Source organism: Coffea arabica, chromosome 1c (genome assembly GCF_036785885.1).
Source record: "Coffea arabica cultivar ET-39 chromosome 1c, Coffea Arabica ET-39 HiFi, whole genome shotgun sequence".
NCBI classification, from domain to species: domain Eukaryota; kingdom Viridiplantae; phylum Streptophyta; class Magnoliopsida; order Gentianales; family Rubiaceae; genus Coffea; species Coffea arabica.
The window spans coordinates 45,911,368-45,933,867 of NC_092310.1; the positions used below are offsets into that span (position 1 = coordinate 45,911,368).

General features: G+C 33.5%; 1 protein-coding gene and 1 pseudogene across 3 annotated transcripts in view; both read right to left on the reverse strand.

The window, feature by feature from the left end:
- Positions 1-14,136: 14,136 nt before the first annotated feature.
- Positions 14,137-20,338, reverse strand: LOC140005604 (UDP-glucose iridoid glucosyltransferase-like; annotated as a pseudogene).
- Positions 20,339-21,657: 1,319 nt separating this feature from the next.
- Positions 21,658-22,500, reverse strand: part of LOC113703465 (uncharacterized) — a 36,289-nt gene continuing 35,446 nt past the window's right edge. For 2 of the 3 annotated variants that reach the window (XM_072073434.1, XM_072073439.1), the window contains one exon: positions 21,658-22,126. In XM_072073434.1, coding sequence (XP_071929535.1) covers positions 21,923-22,126 — 204 coding nt within the window. In that variant the 3' untranslated portion in view covers positions 21,658-21,922. The remainder of the gene's footprint in view (positions 22,127-22,500) is intronic. The other variant, XM_027224839.2, reaches the window with a different exon arrangement.

A 22,500-nucleotide genomic window follows, 5' to 3' on the forward strand; every position in this document is an offset into this window, starting at 1 on the left:
TTGAGTTGGCTCACGAGTTAACGAATTTAGTATTTTTAATTTCGAATTCGACTTCGATGTTGACCGAGTTCGAGTTGAGTTCAGACTTCAACTACTTGCAATCTACCTCCAAGCTGTTCGATTCATTTGTAGCCTGCAGGAGACTAGAGGATTTTCCTTTACCTCGAGATTTGCAATTTCTTTTTCTTTTCCCTTGTGGGTCAAAATGCAATTTTTAAGACATATCTTCGTCCCCATCCTTCAACGTTTAACTGCCGCCAGCCACCTTAACATATTGAACCTATTTCTCTTTCCATAAAATTTTAACTCCAAACGAGAATAATTGCACCTGTTAATTAGTTCGGGGTTTTAAATGGCTTAGTTGGTTAAAACATAATGAATCATTAGTAAATCTAATTTTTCTTTTTTCTGGGACAAGTTCCAAGATTTTCACTTTCTGAACTCTTATGACTTCCTTAGGTCCAAATCGGATGTGTTAGTTAGACTAGGCGGGCCTAAATTGCAGGAATGCATTGCTTTTTTTTTTTTTCTTTTTTTTTAATGTTGGGTTAAATGCAAAAAATCCTCACAAACTATATATCCAGTTGCAGTTTACCCCCTAAACTATAATAATAGGTATTTTGCCCCCTTGAATGATATGTTTGAACAACACTACCCCTACAATCTTAAATCCTTTCTTTTTTTCTCTATTAGCTTTTTTCATTTTTTTCCTTTTATTTTCTTTTTTTTTCTCCTTCTCTTGTGGAACTAGCCAATGTCTCTCTCCGATGTGAAAAGACTTATATAAAAAATTTTAATATTTTTTAAACTGCTTTTTAAATTTGTTTATTTGTTAAATTCATTCTTAATAATTTGTCTTAAACTCTTTTTTATTACAAAATATATGTAGCTTATATTGTAAAGTGTATTAATCTAGTAATTCAACAATTTAAGTATCTATAAACTAATTAAGAGTTCACAGTTACTCAACTACTTATAATAAAAGTAACATATTATATATCACTTAAAAAAGAAAAGTTAGCAATTGTTATTTGTAGTGAAATAAAAAATAAGAATAAACAACAACAGTAGTTCATTTTTTTGTTATTGATACTACTAATAATTGATTAATCAATTTCTCTATTTTGTTATTATATATTTGGAAAGTTCAATTTCTTAAATGACATTGACTTCAACATTTGGAAAAAAAATCTTGTATTCCATAGATTTTTTTTTATAAAATATTGACATACGAAATGAAGAAAATAAACAAATTTTGACTAATCTAGTCTATTTATTTAAACACTGTTTAAAGAAAAAAAAGGAAGAATTTAAAAAGAAAATGATAGGGAAAAAAGAAAAATAACAATGTTTAAAATAAAAGCGGTAGATTTGTCCAAACATATCATTCAAGGAGGCAAAATGCCTATTATTATAGTTTATGGGATAAACTGTAACTGAATATATAGTTTGTGGGGAGTTTTTTTGCATTTAACCCTTTTATGTTTTTACTATAATTCTGACATCTTCAGATGATGATGAATTGTATATCATTCTTTTAAGGGATAAAGTCAGAAACCTTCCAGGAGGTTTTTGACAATTTCACAAAGCTGCCTTTAATATTTTAAAATTACACATACCTCCCATATTGGTGCAAAAGTACTCTACTATCCCTATATGGGATACTTAATGACATATTTTTTGGAAAATTTCTGAAATTTCAAGGAAAATCAAAATTGACTTCTTCTCTCTCTCTCTCTCTCTCTCTCTCTCATGCTTTCTCTTTTCTATCTTACTCTTTTTTCCACTTCCTCTTTTGCCCAAATTCTTACCACCCATTTCACTCTGCCTAATATTTTTCCTCCTATTCAAAATCAAATTCTATCTATCATCCCTTACCCGTATTTATTCACCTCCTTTTCCTCCTTCTTCTTTTTTTCTCTATTCTCTTATCCTTTTTGCAAATATGATTACGTTCATCCTTATTTTCCTTTTAATTTTAAGTGTAATGCATTTAATTTTTTTGCCCCTATTTGTTTTATTCAATTTTGGTTAACTATGGGCGATAAAACTTAGTGATATCAAAAGTCAAGAATTTGAGGGATGGATGGGTTTTAGAAATGGGTGGTTGAAAAAAAATAAAGGAAGCTGCAAAGAGAGGAAGATAAAAGAGTTGCATTATTAGTTGTTGATGAAGTGATAGTTTTTGATAAAATGTGAGGTTGAGTTTTATCCAATTTAGCACCAAGTGATGGATTTAATTGATTTGTGTGCAAAATGTAGGGGTTGGGGCTACTGGACATAAATGAGGTTGCGGTGTTTTGAGTGTTAGAAATTATTGGAATTTATTTTGATTTAATTGGGGGTTTGCTTGGCTTTTGTGGTGGTGTTGCTTGGAAGAAGGCAATCATCATAGTTGAAATTTTTTTCCAAAATTTTATTTTTGGCAAAAAGAGTTTGTTGGCTTTGGTGTTGGAAGAAAGGCGATCAGCAGAGCTCTTTTTATTTTTCTTTTTTGTGTTTTTTGACAAAAAAGGTAGTTTATGATATTTGAAGGAACTGGTAGCCTATTGGGCCCATTTTGAAACATTAACAGTGAAAGCAAGTAAGGTGAATGTAATTTTTGAAACCTATGGAGAGTTTTTTGAAATTGTTAGAGACCTCAAGGGAGGTTTCTGAAATTATCCCTGTACAACAACATGCTATTAAATTCCAGCATGGAGCTAAAGATGGTAAGAATCTTTTTTGGGGCTACAAGGTCTACAATTAGAATATATTGATTGCTGCTAGGGGAAAGTGTTGGCAGAAATTGGGAAGGGGTTTAAATTGCAGGGACGATTGTCTAGGGAGTAGGGACGGAACCAGCGGGATCGGGAGCGGCAGGCGCCCCCATGAAATTTAAAAATTTGTTTTTCATCTATGAGTCTCAAAATTTTTTACTTATATTAAGAATTTAATCTTAAAAATTAAAATAAAAATTGGAAAATGGGAATGAGGGGAAATGAATTTCGTAAGTAGGGTGTAATTCTTTGGTAATTTGATTTTTTGGGTATGGGTTGCTATTTATCAAGTAAAATAGGTAAAAAAAATTATCTCTAAATGACTAAATTATCTTCAAATCCACCTTGTATACAAGAAGAAAACAAATCACTGTAGCAATCCATTTTTTTGACACGTGTATTGCATATATTTTTGACAAATGGAATCTTGGTCATTTTAGCTAAATTTTTCCTTCCCTTTTTTTATTCAATTGGGCCAAAAGAATTAAAATATTTTTTCTCCTTCAGAAAATCAACTCCACTCTTCTTCTTCTTCTTGCGGCAACTGCTATCATCCCTCACCTTTTTTATTTTTTATTTTTTAAAACTAATCTACCTAAGATTGTTGCCATGTTCTTTTTTTTTTTTTTTTTTTGGTGAGATGGTTAACTACTTAACAAAGAGAAGTCTTTTATTATTTTTTTGATCCAATTTTACATTTTCTTTTCTTCCTTTTTTTCTTCATCTCTAATCTCTCATGTTTGCTCTATTCTTCGATCATAATGTTATAACCAACTGGCATTTGTTTGTTATATTTATAAGATGACATTGTTATTTGGTATTTTTTTTCATGGATAAAAGATGAAATATTAAAATATGTAAAAAGATCTTAGAATTCATTTTATACCATTAATCATCTTCTATGAAGAATAAAACAAAAATTCACTCTGTTCTTTTCTCCTCCTAGGATTTGATTTCTTACTTCACATTTTTTTTCCTTTTCTTTGTTTTTTGGTTACATTTTGTAATTATCTACAATTTTGTGTATTTTTTTATGAGAAAAGATATATCATGTGATGCTTCCACCAAAATAAATCTAGTTAGGCATTCCTCTACCTCTATTTTTCTCTGTTTCTTTCTTTCCCCTGCCCTGCCCTTTTGCAATTACTTTGTGGTCTATTCAATTTAATTGAAAGATCTAATGAGATTTTGTATATATTTAAACTAATGTTAATTTTTGTTTGTTTTTTAATTAGTCAAGTGTTGTAGTATTAATTGGGTTGGCATACAAGGATTGTAGTTGGTGATGGAAGTCACAATTGAGACTTTTAGCCTAGAGTGTGACTTGATAACAAATTGTTAGAAAATTCAATTTTGATTAGGAAGATGTTTTTGCAATCAAGAAAATGGTTCAATTCTAATTTGTACATGCAGATCTGAAAAAGTAGTAATTCATATTTTTATCTAACATTGCTATTTATATTCTGGAGCTGCAAGATATTGTTGTCACATTTAGACGAGATTTAAATAAATGAACTAGCTTCTTCTATCAAAAGAAAGAAAAATATGAAAGTTTATAGTAAGCTATATTTGTGACAGCCCCACCTTCCCCTAAGGCGAACCAAAGAGGTTAGCGGACTGCCTGCCCAACTCTCGCCAGAACTAACGGTGCAGTTTAGAGCGATCTATCTCGTTCCGGAACTTATAACGCGCGTAAACAAGGCAAAAGGGCAAAATAACCCAAAATTAAAAAAAATGAAATTCGGAGTCGGTCATGAATAGTAACCGACCCGTCAGAACGCAACCAAATATCGAACAAACATTCACATCTTGAACTTTAGCAATTACAATCCAAAGTGACATACAAAAGTTGTCAAAAGTGAATATATACATGGTTTGACAAATTAAAAGTGAAAACGGCACTAAAGATACATTTAGGGTTTCACTTCATATACCATACAAAAAAATATACATCTAGTTCATTCGGCAACCATCTATCAAGATTCATTCCAAAAAGAGTCCTATTCCTGTAAGGAAAATAAAAGGAACGGTGTGAGCTAATTGCCCAGTGAGATACTATCACTTACGCAACCAAGTGCACATAAGCATCAAGCTTTCATTCAATATAGTAAAATAAGCAAAGGCACACGTCAAATATGGTGATAAAAGGATACAGATGGCTCTCAAGAGCCCTTTTCCTCGTTTGCATTTCTTGATCGGACGTCATTGACTCTCCGTCAATGTTCAAAAATAACCAACCGTAGACCCCACTTTACTTCCATTCCTTCCACCTAACATTCCCCAACCGGGCCCGAAATCCAAACACTTGTATTGTGGTATTACTCGAGTAAACCGGAATCGAGAGTCTCTCATACTACAAGATTCCATATAACATTGTCCCAAGGCACATTAATTGGCACGACCAAACTCTCGCCGGCTCGATTCAATCAATTACCAATGGGGTTGAGTTCAAAGATAACAATTGTCGTCGTTGGAGACTCGTCCAAACGACACCAAGTCATGTATTACATTTCATATAACATTCCAATCACTTTCCAATAACATGCAAAACAATAAGTGAGAGTGATAAAGTACACTCTCACTTCACTCAATTAACATTCAACACCTCAAGTTCAAGTATCAAAGCCATATAATAACACACAAGTGAGTAGTACACTCACCAAGCTCGCAAATGTGGTTTCATGCACTTCCGTCAAAAGAACGTTGTGCACCACGGTCACGTCCTAAAACATGCAAAAAAATACAATGAGACTCGATAACGAGTCATAAACCAAGGCCAAACATGACCCCAATAGGGTTCCATAAGCATATACAAACATTAAAGGAAACCAGAAATTTCGGAAATGTAACTAGCTTTGGCCCTAAAAAAAAACAGTTTTTGTCCTCATTTTGCGGTAATGGCACCAATTTCACTAAGATTATCGGATGAGGGTGCAAGACCCACCATTTCAAAGCTAAAAGACAGGGCTACAACATCACAGAAGGTCACTTAGCCCAGTTTTGAGTGCAAACAGGTCAAAAATGCAAGATACTACATCAAAAATGTAAAACAGATTCACCAAAACGCATTCTAGCGGAAACATCATAACTCAGGCTCTACAAGTCCAAATCCAGAAATTCCAAAACCAGCTGAAAGCTAAGAAACAGGGCTAAATTTCATCAGAAGGCCTCAACAACCAATTGGGAAGCAATTCCAGCCAAAACAACCAATTACAGGCGCAATTCTTACATTCGAGTAAAACCAGAACAGCAATAGTAATTTCGACTTTTCTCATTCTACACTACTCCGATTGACCTGAAATTTTGTAGGCACCTCTAAAATGTCATTCCCTACAACTTTCATGTTTTAAACCAAGACCAATTCGGCCTCTAACTAGGAACTAAAAATTCGGGCAGAATTGAAGGGTATGAAACCCTAGTCTTCCAAATTTCCCTCCAAACCAAAAAGTGCTTGCAATTAACAATCATTTACACCTACTAGCCTCATTTTAGGCCATTGCCAATCATCATACAAGGCCACACCATCAAATTCATATATAAACAGAAAAATCACCAATAAATGGAAAACTTCACCACTTCATCCAAAATCAAGAAATAAACCACAAAATTCAACATTTTAACTACCACTAAGCACAAATTAAGCTTCATTAGGTGAAGGAGAAGGTTCATTCACTACTCACCTAGTAAAACAAGAGAGGGAGAGTTGCTTGTCACCTTAGCTTCCCCAAACACTTCACCAAACAATTCACTAACACCTAATGAAGAGGTTTTATGGAGTAGAAACAAGTTTAAGTGATTGTTTTGGAGGATTTGAGCTAGATGGAAGCCAAAAACTTGAAGAGTTTTCTTGCTCCTGGAGCTTGAAGAGGTCGGCCAAGGAAGAGAAGAAAATGGTGAATTTTTGGTATTTTTTTTTTATTTATTTGGTCAAATAGTAAAAAGGTGAATAGTTGTGGACAACTCAATCCAATCACACGGTGACACTTGTCACCTCATTTAATGACTTACCTAACTTTTTTGTCTCTCATACATCTATCCACTTGGTACCTCTAAATATCTCACAACACCCGATAAATTAATTCCAGTATCCAAAACTTAACCTAGTTGGCCGAATTTTTCCGAACTTTTCGCCCTAGTGGGTCCCACATCCGGTATACACTCTTAATTTCTCAAAACCTATTCGATACTAAAAAAATCATCTAAAAATTATATCTGCTCCTTAGAATTATCTAGAATTTTTCCTAAGCACGAAAATGCCGAAAACAAGTCATGAAAAATAATAAAACTTAGAAAATACAAAAATACGGGTTCTCACACTCTCTCCCCCTTAAAAGAATTTCGCTCTCGAAATTTCTCACCTTAATTCACGAAAAGGTTAGGGTATTTCGTTCGCATCTCCTCTTCCACTTCCCAGGTAGTTTCCTCTACCCCATGGTTTCTCCACAGTATCTTCACCAATGGAATCTGCTTGTTTCTTAGCTCTTTGACTTTTCGGTCAAGCACTTGGACAGATTTTTTTTCGTAAGCAAGCGATTCGTCCACGTCGATCTCCTCTAGTTGTAAGATGTGGGAGGGGTCGGGATAGTACTTCTTGAGCATCGAGACGTGGAAAACGTCATGAATTCTCGAGAGACTTGACGGCAGTTCTAGTCTATATGCTACCACGCCTATCCTCTGCAGGATCTTGTAAGGTCCGACGAATCTCGGTTGCAATTTCTTTCCTCTACCCGCCGTGACACTCCGTAACGGTGTAATCTTGAGGAAAACACGGTTTCCAACTTCAAACGCCAAGTCTTTTCTTCGGTTGTCTGCGTAGCTCTTTTGTCGGCTTTGAGCAGTTTGGAGTCGTTGCCGTATCAACTTGACCTTTTCTCGAGCCTCTTCCATCCATGGAATAGTGGTTGGATCCAATGCCTTCCTCTCGCCAACTTCATCCCAGTAGATCGGTGATCGGCATTTTCGTCCATATAGTTCTTCATATGGAGCCATTTGAATTGACGAATGGTAGCTATTGTTGTATGCAAACTCTACTAAAGTCATGTGTTGACCCCAGTTGCCTCCAAAATCCAGAATGTAAGTTCGTAGCATATTCTCGAGAGTTTGAATGGTTCGTTCTGATTGTCCATTCGTCTGAGGATGATAGGTTGTGGTCAAGTTGAGTTTCGTCCCTAGAGTCTCCTGAAACTTTTGCCAAAACCGAGATACAAAACGTGGATCTCGATCGGAGACGATGCTCACCGGCACACCATGCAGCCTTACGATCTCGTTCATGTACAGTTGAGCCAACTTGTCCATGGAATACTTCATGTTCACGGGCAAGAAATGGGCCGACTTGGTTAATCGATCGACGATCACCCAAACGGCATCGTGTCCTTGCTGCGTTTGCGGCAAACCTGAAACGAAGTCCATGGTGATATTTTCCCACTTCCATTCAGGTATCTCCAGGGGTTGTAACAAACCCGATGGTTTTTGATGCTCTGCTTTAACTTGTTGGCAAACGAGACATTTTTGCACGTACAGAGCAATTTCCTTCTTCATATTGTCCCACCAATAATTTCCTTTCAGGTCTTGATACATCTTACTACTACCCGGATGGATTGTATACTTGGATCGATGGGCTTCCTCTAGAATCTCTATTTTCAACGATTCATCTTTCGACACCACTATTCGATTTCGGTATTTTAAAATACTCTCAGGGCCAAAGGTGAAATCAGTGATTTCTCTTTTTTCCACTTTCTCTCCCCATTTCTGCACCAGTGCATCTTCCTTTTGAGCTTCTTTAATCCTTTCCAAAAAGGTAGAAGTCACTTTAATATTGCCAAAAATCACCTTATGGCTCCCAGGGCAGGGTTTCCATTCACACACGGAGTCTAACAATTCCCACTCTCTGATCATTAGACTCGCGACCTGAACTTTGCGACTTAGGGCATCGGCCACCACGTTTGCTTTTCCCGGATGGTAGTTGATGGTACAGTCGTAATCCTCCAAAAATTCCATCCATCTTCGTTGCCTCATGTTCAATTCCTTCTGGGAGAAGAGGTACCTTAGGCTTTTGTGATCGGAGTAAACTTCGAAAGTTACTCCATATAAGTAGTGCCTCCACTTCTTCAGAGCAAAAACAACTGCAGCTAGCTCCAGATCGTGGGTCGGGTAATTTTGCTCGTGGGATTTTAACTTCCTCGAGGCAAAAGAGATCACATTTCGGTTTTGCATTAATACACAACCCAGGCCTTCTCGGGATGCATCAGTGTACACAGCATATCCGTCCACCCCGTTTGGTAAGACTAGAACTGGAGCCATGGTCAATCTTTTCTTTAATTCCTGAAAACTTGTCTCACTTCAGGCGTTCCATAAGAACCGACCATGTTTCTTCGTCAAATCGGTTAGAGGACCGGCTAGTTTGGAGAAGTTCTTGATAAAACGCCGATAATATCCAGCCAGTCCTAGAAAGTTGCGAACCTCTGTGGGATTTTCGGGTCTCTTCCAATTAGTCACAACCTCTACCTTCGCCGGGTCAACGGAAATTCCCTCATGAGAAATTACGTGCCCCAGAAAAGTAATTTTCTCCAGCCAAAATTCGCACTTGCTGAACTTGGCATATAGTTGATGATCTCTCAGGGTTTGCAAGACAATTCTCAAGTGTTGCTCATGCTCTTCACGGGTTTTGGAATAGACCAGGATGTCATCGATGAAGACCACTACAAATCGATCCAGGTAGGGCTTGAAAACCCTATGCATTAGGTCCATGAAAGCGGCAGGAACATTGGTCAGTCCGAATGGCATAACTGCGAACTCATAATGCCCATATCTCGAATTGAAGGCGGTCTTCGGAATATCCTCCTTTCTGATTAATAACTGGTAGTACCCTTGGCGGAGGTCCAGTTTCGAGAAAACCACCGCTCCTTGCAATTGATCAAATAGCTCATCGATATGGGGCAGTGGATACTTATTTTTAATTGTAATATTATTCAGACCTCGATAATCAATACACATCCTCAAACCACCATCCTTTTTTTTTACAAACAGTACAGGAGCTCCCCAAGGAGACCCACTCTCTTGAATGAATCCCCGTTCCAAAAGGTCCTGTAATTGTAACTTGAGCTCCTTGAGCTCGGCAGGAGCAATTCGGTATGGTGTTTTTGAGATGGGTGAGGCTCCCGGTAGCAGGTCTATTTTGAATTCAATTTCTCTTTCCGGAGGTAAGGCTACTAATTCATCAGGAAACACATCCGGAAATTCCTTCACTACGGCCACATTCTCCATTTTCAACTTATCCGTGGGGGTGTTAATAAAAAAGGCCAAAAATCCTTGCGCTCCTCTACTTAGCAATTTCCTAGCCCGATATACACTCCGGTATACACTCTTAATTTCTCAAAACCTATTCGATACTAGAAAAATCATCTAAAAATTATATCTGCTCCTTAAAATTGTCTAGAATTTTTCCTAAGCACGAAAATGCCGAAAACAAGCCATGAAAAATAATAAAACCTAGAAAATGCAAAAATACGGGTTCTCACAATATTAATGTTGAAGATTGTGCCATGTCTTAGTGGCTTTCTAAACTTTTTCGCATTATTAAAGTACTGGAAGCATTATGACTACTTTTGGTTTAGTTACAACTAAAACTATGCTACTACAGTAATGCATTCATGGTGTATTAATCCTCTTAGATGCAATTTCTCTTCACAACAAATTTTGCGAGAAATTTATTTATACTCTATATTTGTTAATTGTATTCCTAAGATACATAAAAACTACATGATAAAAATAATAGTGAAAGTGTGATTAATAAAAATGAGAGTTCAAATGACATTTGTCAATTTTAATTGTTTTGATGCTCAACTTTTCTCCTATATTTATATTCATTCATCATGTGCTAAAATAATTTGATGTTATGTGTTTCACTAAATTTCTAGGGGGCCCAAACTGTGCTTTGCACAGCTCAAGTACCTCTAGTAACAATATGCTCGTTATTGAATTGTAATATGTATTGAAATGAATTTTTTATATTTTTATTTTTTTTATTAGCAAGAGGTCTTGCATTCAAGATCTTTTACTTACAATCAGTGTTTTGAAACTCGGACCGTTAATTGAACCGGCGAGGTGTTCGGGTTGAGATTCAACCGGTCGGATCGGTTCAACCCTGGTTTAATGAATTTTTTTAAAAATAATTTATATAAATATATATGTACAAAATAAGACATGCAATGGACTAATTTAAAACTTTACATGATAAAAAGTTTAATATTTTCAAAGAACTTGGATTTTCACAAATAAAAATTTTAAATTATAAGTTCCAACAAATAAATTTCATCTCAGTCTTAATTGCATCTACCAAAAAATAATCTTAAATCGAACCCAAATATATCACAATATTCTAAAATTATACAAAATTCACGTCCATGGGAATTAGACATTTTGAATTTAAATTTTTAATTCACGTTCCTGAGATTTAGAGATTGCAACTTAAAAAAAAAAAAAAGAAGTTTGCAGTTTGGAGAAAGTTAGGAAAATAGAAAATAGAGATGCCAACTTGATAAGAGACAAAAAATGAGAAGAAAGTGAGTGAACGTGACATTTAATAATTAGTCTTTAGGGTTAAGGAAAACCTATTCTTTTATATATATATATATATATATATATATATATATTCAATTTAATAGATAAAAACAAAAAAACCACCGATTCAACTGTTAAATCCGGTTCACACTGTTCAAATAGTTCTTATCGATTTTTAAATCCAGTCAACCCGAGATGTGAACCGGACTAGAGCTATGACCGATTTGTGGTTCAACTGGTGCGGTCCAGTTTTCAAAACAACTCTTCTCCGAAAAAAATGAAAGTGTGCCCATTGGAGAATACATATATACATTCAAATGTGCACATTTGTCAACTCTTTTGTATTGGTATGATGTATGTTCACGTACGAATGCTTAATCATACATTACATTCGAATATGCACGTTTGTGCGCATGTGATGTATACGCATGTACAAGTGGTAAAGCCTGCACTAATGATAATTCCGTAATTTTACCCACAAAATAATTTTTTTTTTTGCTATTTATGAACCTTAACCCATGCCCTAAAACCAAATTAAATAAAAGTTGACCTACTTATGAACATCCATTCTTCCCATTACCTCCTTTTTTTTATTTTTCCAAGAAATTATTATGATATAAATTACTTTTCCTCTCCATAACTTGAGAATTTAGTATTGTGTGGAAATTCTTTTTATATTTTACTTTTGCCCCCCACAAAAATTTCAAAAATCTTACTTGGAAATAAGGGTGTAAATGAGCCAAATTGAATCAAATAATCTAATGTTCTAGATTATCTGTATATCCCAAAAAAGTTTAAAATTTTGCTTAAATTTTGCTCATTTTTTAATCGAGACAAGTTTGGCTGAATTTGATACATATAAATTTCAAATATTATGCTAAGTGGAACAAGTTTGATCTATATTTAAAATTTTGTCTAATACAAAACGTTATTCATGTTTGATTTGATTAGTTGGGAAACAAAACTCAAATGAACTCTTAGCAATCTCGAGCTTAATTCAAATATTGAGTAGTTTGGTTCCAATTATATTTGCAAATATAAAATTCTAATATAAAAAAACTCTTTTGTTATTAAGTTCGTGCCCTCTAAACTTAAGTATTAGTTTTCACCCCTCTCCCCGTGTGCCCCAAATTGGAAAGTCTGATACCGTTATTGATTGCCTATAAATGGCAATGTTCCAACTACGTTATCTTGCCATTGAAATATAACAATTGTTTTGAGTTGAAGAATAGTAGCAATGCTTCTCATTTTTGTCATTTTGTTTTTCATTCCTCATATATTTGCCTTTGATCCATATCTGAAATTTACCCAAATTAATCTCCCAACCGCATGGCCTATAGGTCCTGAGCCAGTTTGCTTTGGATCAATTTAATAAAGGACCGTATATTACTGCTGAATTTGTAGATTTTGCTTTTACCGTGCCTAATAGGTACCAAAATTTTTTTGTAGTATTTCTATGTTTTCGTGGATTCTACCTCCCAAATGTTGCAAGTCTAATTAGCGATGAAAAAAATGTTAATTTTATGGCGCATACAAGGATCTTCTTCGTAATGGGAAACTAGATGATTCTTCTATTTTTATCTCTACATGAGTCAGAAGTCGAGTACTTTACGGAGCTGCCTGTATGGGCTTCGACACCAAAACTAAATAGTTTCAAAATATTTACTCAGTTATTTCATTGAAAATGAAAGGAAAAATTATTTAAAATGTCTCTCACATTTCATCAATGAATTTTTTCGTTTCTCACTTTTAAAATGTTGATTTTACATCCTTACAATATTAAGTTAGTAAAATTTAGTCCCAACTTAGATCTCAGACTACTTTTTAGTTTGAATCTACCACGTGACTCATATGAAGTAATTTTTTGGGATAAAAATCTGATCCCATTTACAGTATTAAATGACTTGAATCACATTCTTTTTTCTCTAAAAACAGGGATAATATCAAAAACCTCCCTTGAGGTTTCTCCTAATATCGCTTAGCACCTCTGAGATTTTAAAAATATCACTTACCTCCCCTAGTAATTGCCAAAAGACTATATTAACCCTCACTTGATAAATAATTCACATATAAAAAAAGGGGAGCTCAAAAAAAAAAAAGAAACAAAAATCACTTTCTTCTCTTTCCCTTTTCTCCAACATTCTCTCTTACTCATTTTTTGGATGATTGTGCGATTTTTGTTTGTAAATTATAATAAATTCAATTTTATTTATCTTTTACTTTAATTTTATGATTGTGATAGAGTGGGATATGATTTATTTGCTTATTTTGGATTGATTTTTATAACGATCAGTACAATTTAAAGGTTTGGGGAAGGATTGGAAAGAAGCTGGAAAAAGAATATAAAATTCATAAGAAATCAGTTTTGAACATATACAGTTAAATTGGTCAAGCGTATTTCTTTACAAATATCTTTTTTATTTTCAAAATATATATTTTTATGGACTATAGCATTATGATGTGGTATTTCTATTAGATATTGTTTTTTAAGATGATAGTTTTCTTGAAGTAAACAAAGTGATGTAGGAGTATTTTTATTTAGCAAGTAGAAGGGTAGTTTAGGATTTTTAAAAATTTTGTTACACAAAAAACAAAAATAAGGGAGGTAAGAGATATTTTTAAAATCTTAGGGGTGTGAAGTGATATTAAGAGAAACCACAGGGGAGGTTTCTGATATTATCCCTTCTTTTAAAATCACCAATCTTCTTGTTGGAATAAACAACACAATCAAGGGACATTTTTTGTATAGTATTATTCACTTAAAATTTCATTAGTCCTTTGATCAAATGATCTAAAGAAACATAGCAAAATTCCCATCATTAGTTGAAACCTCAAATTAGTTAGGTCATTGTGCCATGAGCAGAAGTTGATGAAGTCGGTCATCCCGTGATTTAATAGTGATCTTAATCACAATGACAAGATGAGCTCCACCAAGTTGTTCACTGAGTTGTATGAAGTACCACCTTTGTCTATGGAGAGCTTGACCTTTTCCTTCAATGCAGCTGCTTTCTGCCTCATCTGCTGCCCCTCCGGATCCTGCATCAGTCTTCTTATGGCTGTCTCAATGTTCCGGTTGAAGCCATTCTCCAATGCAATCCCCATCTTCCATACATAGCTAATATACCTCGAGTTCACCTTTTGGTCTCCAAATGCAGGCCTACATATCATTGGAACTCCTTCACAAATGCTTTCCAGGGTTGAGTTCCAACTTCCAACCGCAGTGGCTCAGGAATCCTCCCACTGCACCATGTGCCAAAACCTCCTTTTGAGGAGCCCATTTTACTATGCATCCCCTCCCTTGAATAGTTTCCTGGTAGCCTTCTGGTAAGTGCTCAATCCATTCTGCTGATCCCCTGACCAGTCCAGGTCGAACCACCCACAGAAATGGTTGTTCACTGTTGGCTAGCCCCCAGGCCATCTCTATAAGTTCACTTTCTTCCATGGTTGCTACGCTTCCCAAGCTAACATAGATGACTGAGTTGATAGCTTGCTTATCGATCCATGTTATGCAATCGGTATCCTCTGTTAATAAGCTAGTCGATGCAGTTGGGGCCATCCTGTGGAGCGGACCTATTGAGAAACAGTGTTTTCCTTCGTTCTGCTGCTGAAATTGTGCTAGCGAATCATGCTCAAGATAGTCGACACTGTTCCAGAGCACAGCTGAGGAAGTTTTTGTTTTGCTGACGTGGCCTAAAGATTTAGTAGGTCTTTAAGATCTCCAAAATAGTTGGAAGCTGGTAAGTCTTTAAACCTGATGGAATGAAGGCCTGGCACTGGCTCCTGCGATATAGATTCTGCCATATACGATCTTGTACATCAGCTACTATTGCTGTCTTTTTAATGTTGTGTTTGTTTACTGGTTAGATGATACTGATAATCAATTCAGAAACTCTTCACCACAATTTTTTTGCTTCATTTATAATTGACATCTGACAGTTCCTAATTTGAAGTAGATTGCAAATCTTATTGAACTATACATTGGTGATCATGTTTCCATTTTTCTTTTCTTCTTGCAAGATTTTCACAATTTTCTGTGATGATTTCTACTATGGGTGGTTCTATTGCTTATATATGCACACACACTCTCTTTTATATCCATCCATCCATCCATCCATCCATCCATCTATCTATATCTATATCTATCTATACTCCTTGTAGAAGTATGGATAGTTTAGGCAAGTGGAGTGTAGGTAACTTGGAGTGTAAGCATTATTTTGTCGTAGTTTTTGCTATGATCAAAGTGCCCTTTTATGCAGTAATTCGAGCCATTTCATTTCGATTACCAAATGAATCACTAAGGTGAGTAATTAGAATTAAAACTGAACCATTACCAATTGATTTAATAATGTGAGCAATTAAGATACAAATCCCTCTCATAGTTGTATATACTTTATATAAATATGAAAACTGAAATAGCACTACCAAAATATTTGTAACCCATTATTATCATCAACTTAAAAAAAAAAAAAAAGAAAAACTGACTAAAGTTGAATACTAATCATAAAGTCACGTAAACAAAACAATGAAGCAAACTAAGGGCCTGTTTGGAACCTGAGTTTTTTGGGAGTTTGTCTAAAACTTTACTGTAGTGCACTGTAGAAGTTTTTGAAAAAATTTTGTAGAAGTTTTTGTAAGGTGAAAAACTTTTTTGTAGAAGTTTTTGAAATGTTACTGTAGACGTTTTTTGGATTATTTTTAGAGGTATTTTCAAAACATATTTTTGAGTATTTTATAATTTATAATTTTTATATTTTTAAACATTTATGCATTTATAATACATTTATAAATATTTATAAATAAATATATTTATATATTTATATAAAAATATATAAATGTATTATATTATATATAATATGTAATATACATATATTTATAAATGTATAAATTATAAATGAATATTATATAAATGTATAAATTATAATTTATAAATGTATATGATGATTATGTATAAATGTATTAATATAATTAATATAAATGTATAAATGTATTAATATTATGTATAAATGTATAATTAATATTGTTTATAATTTATAATTTTTATTGTTTAAATATTTATATGCATTTATGCATTTATAATACATTTATAAATATTTATAAATAAATATATTTATATATTTATATAAAAATATATAAATGTATTATATTATATATAATACATAATATACATATATTTATAAATGTATAAATATATAATTAATATAAATGTATATATTATAAATGAATATTATATAAATGTATAAATTATAATTTATAAATATATATGATGATTATGTATAACTGTATTAATATAATTAATATAAATGTATTAATATTATGCATAAATGTATAATTAATATTGTTTATAATTTATAATTTTTATTGTTTAAATATTTATATATATTTATGCATTTATAATACATTTATAAATAAATATATTTATATAGTTATATAAAAATATATAAATGTATTATATTATATATAATACATAATATAAATATATTTACAAATGTAATAATTGTATATTATTATAAATGAATATTATATAAATATATAAATTAATATATTATAAATATATAAATATATAATATTATGTATAAATATATTAATATAATTAATATAAATGTATAAATGTATTAGTATTATGTATAAATGTATAATTAATATTGTGTGTTAATATTATGTATAAATGTATTATGTTATACATAATACATAATATAATTGTATATAAATATACACAAATATATATACATAAATGTGTAATATATATAATATGTATTATATATATTAAATATATAATATATAATATTTATATAAATGTATAATTACATATTTATATTAATATTAATTTATATGGTATACAATATTTATATAAATATGTAAAAATATATTTTAAATAAAATAAAATATTTATAATATGTTTAAATAAATAATATTATAAATATATAATATATATAATAAAATTTTGAGGGTGAGGGACTCAAAAATTCAAAAAAAAATTTTGAGGTTACCGACGGCGCCAGAATAGGTGATCGGCGCCGGGAGAGGTGGTGGAGGCAGTGTCTGGTGTGGTGGGTTGGGTGAGGGAGGAAGAAAAGTTTTTGAGAAATTTTTTGTGTATAGATTTTTGAAGTGTTTAGGTAAAAAATTTTGAAAAGTTTTTTGGGGTTCCTGTAGCAAAAATTGTTAAAAAACTAGTAGCTAAAAAACTTGGTAAAAAACTAGGGTGCCAAACAGGCCCTAAGTCTGAAAAGATAGCCCGATTCGGGTCAATTGTAGATTAAAGCTCCGGGCCTATATTGGGTTTGTACATAATAAATTCCAAATTGGGTTCACATTTAGTTCGGCATAATATTCAGACCCAAATTCAGTCCAACTCAATGAAAAGTTAAGCACACCAGATTTTTTCTAAGGTCTAAATTGGACTGACCCGACTCTATTGACAATCTTAGTTGAGTAGTTCGAAAAAAGGAGTGTAAGTAAGACATTTTGGGTTCTAACCCTCCTACTTATACTTTAAAAGAAATTACAAAAAAACATAAGAGTACTTTTAATGGAAAAAAAATAGAGAGTAGAGTGAGAAGATCGTATATTGAAAGTCAAGCTTGGAATCAATTTGAGCAGACAAAATCCATTCAGCAACCAATTCCCACGCCATATCTAATGGAGGAGAAAAAGAAGAAAGGAAAAAAAATGTAAAAACATATACTACTCTCTTGTGTATGTAATTTATTATAGCTGAACTTCTGCCTAACTTAGCATGCAGAAATAGGTTCACAATGGCATTGTAGGTAAACTATAGAAAGCCATATCGCTACAATTTAAAGGAAAAAAGACCCCCTAAGTAGGATTAGATTAGGAATATTGAATATTAAAAATAACCAAAGAGAAAGAAGTAGACAAAAATAGAACTCACAATCTGTAGCTAACAATGGAAATACTCTCTCCGTCCCACTTTGATAGTCCTGTTTCTTTTTTCACACAGTTTAAGAAAAATTAGTTAATTTTGTTGGAAAAGTAAATTTAGATTGCTATTTTCCTAAAACACCCTCACATTAAATATGGTACAACTTTATGAAAACTTGAATTGATGGTAAAAAAAGAATCAACTCTCATTAAATGGAGTAGGTTTATAGTAACAACTACTTACATTGAATAAGGGTATTTTAGGAAAATTAAAATACAACTACATTCTTCAATTGGAAAGTGGACTACAATATGGGACAGATGAAAAATGAATACAGGACTATCAAAGTGGGATGGATGGAGTAGTAATTACGGTATATGAAAATCAAGGAAAGCAAATGACAAGCACATGATAATTTTAGAAATTACCACAATCACCAAAATTTAAATCATAAGCATTTGGGATTATTGTCACATAATTTACACTACTCTTTATATGCTTATCATTCACCAAAGTTTCTAACCATGATTTTGTTTCATTATTTCTGAATACATACAATCAATTTCTACAAGTCCCAATAAAAAAAAAAAATCTAACACAAATAAATCTCTCTTGTTGCAACTGTTGGTTTGGTTCATTAATTGACAAGCAATGGAAGTAGTATAATGAATGATGGACAGAGTCAAAGAAGACACAAGAAGTTGCCATTGCAAACCCAACAATACAAGCCGAATCACAAGGTTGACAACTTTTGTGTACAATTATTATTCGATTACAAAATATGCAGTTAATTATAAAGTATTTAAGTGAAAACTTGACCCTTTTAAAATGTCTAAAAAGTCAAATTTCATACATAAAATGGCGATTTTATTTACTTTTAAAGAGAGGCCCAATCTAGCGTAGGAGATCGAAAAATAAGTTGGTATGCTTCACTATCCAAAAAAGGAAAAAAAATTGTTCAACAAACAACGCACTATGGCAAAATGTTCTAGAAAAAACTCAAAATCAGAGCCTTATGGTACAGGCTAGGCCCCAAGGTATAGCAATTTCATTTTTTCCCTACAACTGTTATTTGATAGCAAATTCTGAGGTCAATTATGCAAATTGTGTAAAATTTCTCTCTTTTAATAGAAAAAAACATAAAATTGCTAATTTATTAACTATTTCAAAGAGATCCAATCTAATGAAGGAGATTGGAAAGGGAGTTGGCATGCATCACTATTTGAAGAAGAAAAGAAATTATTCAACCAACAATATATGCAGTAAAGTAAAGCATGGTAGGCCAAAAACCTTCAAATCCACAGCACATGTGCTTCCACCAAACAATATTACATTTTGTAATGACAAAATCACGTGCAAAGCATGTGAAGTATTAGTCGTGTGTATGTATATAGGGCCTATTTGCCAAATAAGGTTTTTGCCAAATTTATCTGCTACAAATTTTTTAACATTTTTAGCCACAACAACCTCAAAAAACTTCTCAAAAATTTTAAACTATACACTTCAAAATATCCAAAAATTTATACACTTCAAAAATTTTTCCTACGACTTCTACAGTGAGTTACAGTAAAGTTTTAGATAAACACTCAAAAAACTCATTTGTCCATCGGGCTAGTAGAGTTTGGAAGTAAGTACCTTTAAGCGGAATGCAGTCTTCTAGGGGAAGGTTTAGAATTGCACAGTAAGCAATGAAAGAAGAGGCACTGCTGGTGCGCAGTATAATGCTTGGAAGCTTCATATTGGAAGCCACTGCTTCTGCACAGTACATGACTCTGTCATATATGATGCAGTTTACTCGAGATTGAGGCTTTTGCTTGATTAGATTTGTCAAACTTTCCTGTAGTGGTGCTTCACATTTGGTGTTGATAATTGACACTTGAGCTATACGATCTTTATTGGCTATATGATGTTCAGATAGGTTTTCTGCTACGGGTAAAAAGTTGAAATCAGGGTGATCAAAAGCTTTAGGAGACTTGAACTTGGCATGCGCAATGGTGATCGAGAAGCCCTTGGAGTGAAGGATACTTGCAAGCTGAAGTGTTGGGGTCATGTGCCCCTGTAATGGGTATGGGACTAGAACCAAATGGCCATGTCCTTGTGCTTCTTGGATTTCCATCTCTTTCTTTGTGTGTGCATGTGTTTTTAGCCTTTTAAGAATGAGAATAGATACCTTGGTCTTTATAACCCCTCTCCAGACTGCTGGACCTGAAAGCATGAGGTCATGGTTCGCCGTTGCAGGTTGCGGTTGCGTTGCGGTCATAGTTGTTTCATATTTGTTGCGGTATATTAGTTGAATATCAAGTGATACGCATGTTATAGTACATAAAAATTTTCAAAAAAATCCAAAAAATGGAAAATACTATAAAAGGTAAAATATGACCAAAAAAAATATTGGAGTCGACTTTGAGTTGATTGATATTTTGGCCGATTCCGTGCATTATAGATTCGAATCGGTCAAGTCATAGCGAATCGCCGCGGATATAAAAGTATCCACGATTCGAGGATCGGTATCATATTGCTCCTCTCCATTTCGATTATGACTTGACCGAGTGGCATCGTATTCGATCGAGATGGCTAACCATGCATGAGGTAAACACTAAAACACAAGCAGAGAACATCACGGGATTTGTTTGAAATTGTAAGTATAAGAATCTAATACGTGTTTGAATTTGTCCTATCCAAGATATTATAAAGCACTGTTTTAGCTCCAAATGCCGTCAAAGGGATTTATTGTATCAGGCATCATTTGTGGAGTGGTGTCCATATGCCAATTGTCAGACCTGTACGAAAATTAACAAGAAAAAAACAGAATGCTGGCTTTAGAAAATTAAAAGTTTTGCCATTTTGTGTCATCGTACATGAAGGCTTCATGCTTCTGTATTTTAATTTGATGTTAGATTCCCATATATTACTTTAGGCTGAATGATTAAACAGAAGACTTTGGTGACTACGAAGCATCTCTTCGTTGTCGGTATGATGTCTCCAGGGAAGGCCCGCACAGCATTTGTTCAACTCATAGTTTCACCAAAAACAGGCAGAAATATACAAAATTGCTTGTTTGCCTGTCTGGTTAGTATACTTTTTTTGAGATTGGCATCACACAAGTATTTGGAACTTGAATTAGGGCATTGTTGTCGACCAAGCAAAAAACAACAACAGGCCTTGCTTTCGGACCATTTTTTTTCTCTTATTTCTTGGACCAATTTTGGGACTTCTCAGCCTGCTCTTTCTGAGACTTGACTATTCGAGGAAAATTACGATATTAATGATATTTTAACAAAAAAAAAAAAAAAAAAACTGTGTTCGCAATATTAAAAAATATCTGAGAATTAATTCAATCCTGGACCTAACAGAAGATCGCAGGAAGCATAATAAACAGGATGTCATTTGCAATACCAACAAAAACTACATCAAAATTTAAGGAAATAATACAAAAATTTCAAACAATTTTCCATATTTGGGAAATAGATTCGTAAGAAGTATGAATGAATAATTTCATATTGACCATTTTATAGACTCAATATTCAAATTTAACTTCTGTAACCATCATCATGGTCCTCTACTTTCTGGTGCTTTCCTTTTGCCTACATCCACCGGCGCGTCGGAAGCAGGTAAAAAGATTAGACCAGAACTGAATTTTGGCGACCACATCCAAAAAAAAAAGTGCATCTCTTTCATATATAGGAGACGATACCTGCGCCTAGCTTGTAACTAGCTACATTCAGGAAAGAGTATTGCTGTCTCTTTCAAGAGTTTCGAGGATGTCAACACATTTCGTCAATGAAAACTTCGCCTCTTCACTCTTTTCTATTTCGGACAGATGAAGAAGCTCATCCTTAAACCCTACTTCTGGTGGATGCACTGGATGAGTATCTCGGTACATAGTTAACAAATCCAGGAGGCACTCAGATGCTGCTACATGAACCTGCATTGAATCCAGAAGGATAAGCTACTCGTCAGATAGGAAGACGATGCATAGGGAATCAAAAAAATCACCAAAATACAATGAAAACAGGCATGGGAGCTCATGCATAAGGAATCAAACAATCACCAATACACGATGAAAAGAGATTATGTGCATGTGAGTGCTTAAAATTAGACATGTAACTTCAGAAAGTACAAATATGGAACTAGTATTTGAGTGTCATGGACGGGATTTACAACAAAGTCCAATTAGGAAAAAGCCTCCAGTATCTGTTGGCATTGCATGATTGTAACAATAGTGTAAATCAAAATATCTACGGCGTAAGGAGGAAGGACTGACATGTACGCTTTAGAAAGACAGAATATAGATTCAAC